Source organism: Aedes albopictus, chromosome 3, assembly GCF_035046485.1.
Source record: "Aedes albopictus strain Foshan chromosome 3, AalbF5, whole genome shotgun sequence".
Taxonomy (NCBI): Eukaryota; Metazoa; Arthropoda; class Insecta; order Diptera; family Culicidae; genus Aedes; species Aedes albopictus.
This window is the reverse complement of record NC_085138.1, coordinates 358,889,275-358,895,386: the sequence shown is the minus strand read 5'-3', so window position 1 is coordinate 358,895,386 and position 6,112 is coordinate 358,889,275. Positions and strand designations below refer to the sequence as shown.

Below are 6,112 nucleotides of genomic sequence, written 5' to 3'. Positions count from 1 at the left end.
GAATTGTTATATATTGGGCGAAACATGAGACCTGTCAATTTGTAGTTTTCCATGTTCCATGTGTTCAAACGAGTCTATCATTTCCAATGACAAATACTGTAGACATTCTGCTTTTGCTTATTCTATCCTTAAATTGACCGGTTGAAACATAATCTGGGACTAGATCTGGGATGTCCTTTTTGCTGCGAATCTCTTGCATACGATGCGAGCAAATCCCCACCTCCATTGTATGGATGTAGTATATCTTCTGCCTGGTGGAACTTCTACCTTCGATTCGTAAAATTTTGTTTTAACAATAGCCAGACCGGCAGTTTCGATTTGGCAACTGAATTATCCTACCTCTCTTAGGTACAGCTAAACACCAGACATCAAAATTTTATCTGCCGGTTCCTGCGCACTCTCAAACTCAGAATTGTATCAGTCTCAACGTTGCCATTCGTGTGCTAGTAGTTGCCGCATATATTTCCATCAGCCATGGCTTCACCCGATTTTGATCAAGAACACATCAACAACCTGCCGAATGGCATTCATCAGGAAATCTTCAGCTATCTCCCTCTGGAGGATCGCAAAACGGCTGCGTTGGTGTGCCGCCTCTGGGAGCAGGAAGCTTTCTCTGTGCGGCTGCTAACCAATGTCCAACTTTGTGTAACCTGCCAACTGATGAAGAGCTGGGCGACAACTATTTCCGTGCTTCGGAATAGTACACGAAAGTATCGGAACGTCATATTTAGACTGTGCGATGGTGACATTTGTAGTCACGTTGAGTACCCGCTCATCGTGGATGTTTTGAACCAATTCGGCTCGACGATCGAGGGATTCGTCATGAAACATGGTTGTTCGGCCAATCGGTTGAAAAGATTCGCAGATAGGATGCCTAATTTGAAGAGCATGACAGCGTATGTGACGGAGTTGGAAAATCTTCGGGATGAGCCGATTAAGTTTCCAGAGGATAACATCCTTAAAAATCAACAGTTTGATATGCTCCGCGTGGCGCCGAATTTACAGCAGCTGCGTATATTCTTCATTAGTTCAAAAGAACATGTTCGGGCACTGGAAATGCTGAAGGCTTATGCGAACCAACTGAAGATGCTTGATTTGAGAGTCTTATACGCTTGGCTTCCTATAGATGAACTGCGACTGGAAAAAATGGAAATTCTGAAGCTTCAGGGAGGATCACGTGAGTTCGAAGTGCATAGACTGCATCGCCTGCTGAAAAGGCTGCGGGAGTTGAAGGCAGTTCATTTGGGTATAAATATATATCAATCCACACTGGAAGTTATATCCAGTAGCTGTCCTAAGCTGAACACGCTTGATATACGATCTGATTATTTGGAGGTCGGCGCATTAAAGCATTTGAATAATATGCCAAATCTACAGGTAATTATATTAGTACAAAGTACATTCTATGCATGATAATAACAACATATTTTTATCTTTCTTTTCAGACTTTTATGGTGAACCGTCTTCACGAAACATTCTTGGAAGTATCCGAGCCAGTCATTGTAGGCATCAAAGAACTGCATCTTCTCGTGGGTAGTACCGCATTGAGTAATCACGCGTACGCGAACAAACTCGCCAAAGTATTCCCTCATGTGAGTGAAATTTGGCTTTCCAGAGGGAGATTTCGTATCTAAATCCCGCACACAATAACCGCAAGTAAACTTGTTTAACCGTACCACGATCGTTTCCTGAGCTGAAGTATCCAGTAGAAATCCGTCGGAAACCTTCAATTGTACCATTTATCACCTGAAGAGGAAATTGCCAAACCAATAAAATAAATCGTTACGGAGCACTTAAATAAAGCATCATTTCAAAAATCTAATGCGAAAGTTTTTACTATAAAATGATCATTGCTCCCTCACTTACTTATTTGTTCGTATAATGCTGCGGTCCGGACCCAAGTAAACTTCATTTTTCATTACACCTCGAAACCTAACCTCAAAATGTTTGATTATTCCCAGGTCATTTTGAGAGATCCAACAGGTCTAACTTATGAATCGGCCTTCAAATAATTCATAACGATCAGAACTATTTCATAAGGACGCTCGAAGACGCAGAAGCCACGAACAGATAAGCATTTAGCAACTCAAAATTCTCGAGCGTGGCTTACCGTGTCGGTTGGAACAATAGACATATACTTGTATTTCTATTGTTGGAACACGAGCTCAGATATCCCTCGAGGCCCATATAGCCGAGGCGGTAAACGCACGGGTATTCAGCATGACCATGCTGAGGGTGACGGGTTCGATTCCCGGTCGGTCCAGGATCTTTTCGTTAAGGAAATTTCCTTGACTTCCTTGGGCATAGAGTATCTTCGTGCCTGCCACACGATATACGCATGCAAAATGGTCATAGGCAGAGGAAGCTCTCAGTTAATAACTGTGGAAGTGCTCATAGAACACTAAGCTGAGAAGCAGGCTCTGTCCCAATGAGGACGTTACGCCAAGAAGAGAGAGAGAGGACTCCCAGAAACTACGTTCAAAATTTGAGCAAAATCGGTTGAACCTAAGGGGGCGCTCAAAACGCTTGAAGTTTGTATGGAAAAACTTGGCCAAATGTATGCAGAAATTTTAAGTTTTCGAATTTTGCCGCTAGGTGGCGCTGTAAGCGTTCAATAAATAAACTCTTATGTATTATTGTAGGTGACTATATGCCAAACAACTTTGTCGAAGACCGCGAAGTGATCCGACGGCTTTGAAAAAAAAGTTATACCCTAGGCAAAGTGAGGATAAACTTTATTGTTTTTTTTTTTGTTTGTATTTACGTGTATTTTAACTTATGCTAATTCTACACTTTAATAAAACTTTATTGTTGTTTTTCCAATACATGTAAAGGATGATGTGTCGCATGCATGGGTTTGGTTTACTTTTATGTTTGGCCACTTCCGGTGGGACATTTGGAACCGGTTCCGATATAGTCTGGGAATGTTCTTTACTGTTATACTGTTTACTGTTTATCAAGTAATCGAAAATGTCGCGGTTTGATGTACCGGATTTATGGGTTTGGTTAACTTTTATAGTTGGCCACTTCCTGCGGGACATCTGGAACCGGTTCCAGAACATTACCGGTTCCGATATGGTCTGAAACTATTTTCCTGCTTACCGTTCATCAGATCTCCATCCTGGATGATTGTTCGCCTTCGTCTTGACCTGTGGCCAGGGCAAATTTTTGTCGACTGCCTTTATTTGCTTGCTAAAGCTGCACCGCCATAAGCCTCTGGATCTACCTCTGCTGCGATGACCTGCTAGGTTCCAATCTAACGCTTGCTTGCAGATTTCGTTCTTGTCTCTGCATAGAGTCCGACCCATCTCCACTTTCGCTCCAGAATTTCTGTTGCTATCGACATCGATGATGGAGCACCACGTTGGAGATCCACTTCGGAGATCCAATTGTGAGGCCACCATGCACGAATTATGTACCGCTGGCATCTATTGATGAAGACCTGCAGCCCTTGAGTGTTCTCCATTGATACACACCAAGTTTCACTGGCGTACAGCAGCACAGATTTCACGTTCGAGTTAAAAATTTAGATTTTGGTGCGTCGACTAATCTGAATGTTTTTCCATACATTTCCGCCATTTGTCTGCCAAGATATTGGAAGCTTTCACCATTTTCTACTGCTTGAACAACTACCGTGAAGCTGGAAGGATTTACCGTGTTTACATCCAAAGATTTGGTCTTGTTGACGTTGATGGTGAGGCCTGCCGCCGAGGAGCGATCGGCAAGTTCATCGAGCTTGCTCTGCATATCAACCCGTTCGAAGTCATTTAGGTGCTCCTTGGCAATGGGCTACCCCAGCAATCCACGATCAGCCGCACCTACAACGATCTCGTCGATTACGATGAGGAACAGTGGCGGTGATAGTATTCATCCTTGCCTCACTCCAGCTATGCCCCGGATGAAATCCGATAAGACACCGTTGCCCAGTACTCTTCATGAAATGCCCTCACGCTAAAACTACTTAGCACCTAGAATGTGAAAACCCTACTCATAAGTGCATAATTTCCAGACCACAAAAATGTGCAACAGTTACACATTTACAAAAACAGCTCGTACACTCGTCTAGATGCGAATTTTTTTTTTGTTTTCCAAGGTCACCAGTAAACCTAGCTAAATTGCCGTACATAAATTTTTGCAAATTTAACGATTTTGCGGACATAGGAGCTAATTTTGTAAATGTGCAAGTGTTACATAATTTTGGTGTCGTCTGGAAATTATGCACTTTAGTGCTGAGCGGCGTTAGCGTGCTGTACTGTACTTCAACGAGGTCGATGATTCTCTCAGAGACATCCTTGCACCTGAGGGCTCCATGAGGGCAATGTAAGCAACAAATGCGTAACCTGTCAGAGAAAACGCATTGTCTGACCGAAGGACCAAAAGCAGTAATCAAATCTCGTTATATTGGGATTAAACTTTGTTAACCATTTGGGTAACTTGGCACGTCTTCAGTTTTGTGCGCATATTGATATCTGATGTGTTGTTTACAGAGTAGCAACTACAAACTGTGCGGTCATCTATGTTTATGCTCAAATTGATTGCTGATGTGTTGCATTTGTATTGTTTCGTTTTATTGTTAGAAACATTAGGGAAAAACGTGAGCCCCAGGAATTTGATGTATATTATATTGTTATCGTAAAAACGTGCAATATCATTTCTAATGAAAAATACTGTAGACATTCTGCTGTTTTTTACTTTCTAATTTAACGGTTTGGACATAATCTGAGATGTCCATTTTGCTCCGAACCTCTTGCATAAGATGCGAGGAAACTTCTACCTCCATTATATAGATGTTGTACATTTGTATTCTGCCTGATGGAACTTCTACCTTCGATTCGTAAAATTTTGTTTTTACATTATCCAGACCGGCAGCCTCGACTGAACTATTCTACCTCTCTTAGGTACAGTTTAACACCAAACATGAACATTTTATCTGTCGCTTCTTGCGTACTCTCAACCTCAGAATTGTATCAGTCTTACCGTTACCATCCATGTGCTAGTAGTTGACGCATATATTTCCATCACCAATGGCTTCACCCGATTGTGATCAAGAACACATCAACAACCTGCCGAATGACATTCATCAGGAAATATTCAGCTATCTCCCTCTGGAAGATCGCAAAACGGCTGCGTTGGTGTGCCGCCTCTGGGAGCAGGAAGCTTTCTCTGTGCGGCTGCTAACCAATGTCCAACTTTGTCTAACCTGCCACCTGATGAAGAGCTGGGCGACATCTATTTCCGTGCTTCGGAATAGTACACGAAAGTATCGGAACGTCGTCGTTAGACTGTGCACTGGTGACATTTGTAGTCACGTTGAGTACCCGCTCATCGTGGATGTTTTGGAGAAATTCGGCTCGATGATCGAAGGTTTCGTCATGAAACATGGTTGTTCGGCCATGCAGCTGAAACAATTTGTAGACAGGATGCCTAATTTGAAGAGTATGACAGCGTATGTGACGGAATTGGAAAAACTTCCAGTCGAGCCAATGAAGTTTCCGGCTTTGAAGAGTTTGCATGAATTGGCCATGAAAATCAGGAAAGATGATATAGTGAGAAGCGACCAGTTCGATGTGCTAGCCATGGCACCAAATGTACAGCGGTTAAGGATATTACTCAGTGGTTGCGACGAATATGTGCGGACTTTTGAAGTTCTGAAGGCCTATGCAAATCAACTGAGGTCGTTGGATCTGTCCATCCAGTTTAATCGGTTTCCAATAGACGAGCTGCGGTTCGAGAAGTTGGAAGTTCTGAAGCTACGAGGACTAACAGACGAGCCCAATAGTGATAGACTGTGCCATCTGTTCAAAGGATTACGTAAGTTGAAGGCAGCTCATTTGGATTTTCTTATCGCTGATTCCACACTGACAGCCATATGCAAAAACTGTCCCAAACTGGAAACGTTGGGCATCAGAGCGGATCATTTGGAGGCCAGTCCGTTGAAGCACTTAAACGAGTTGTCACACCTTAAGGTAGTTATGACTGGAATTGAAACACATTACATGTTCAATAATGATATTTAATTATTCCAGATTTTCAAGGTGAATAAACTTCCCATAGAATCATTGCAACAGTCACAGCCAATCATTAGTATCACACAACTGCATCTTAGCGTAGG

General features: G+C 42.6%; 1 protein-coding gene across 1 annotated transcript; it reads left to right on the top strand.

The window, feature by feature from the left end:
- The first annotated feature begins 211 nt into the window (after positions 1-211).
- On the top strand, positions 212-2,051 carry LOC115268091 (uncharacterized). Its single transcript, XM_029876111.2, has 2 exons — positions 212-1,377; positions 1,446-2,051. Exons 1-2 carry the CDS (start codon positions 475-477, stop codon positions 1,632-1,634), a joined length of 1,092 nt encoding a protein of 363 aa, XP_029731971.2. The 5' UTR covers positions 212-474; the 3' UTR covers positions 1,635-2,051.
- Positions 2,052-6,112: the final 4,061 nt, after the last annotated feature.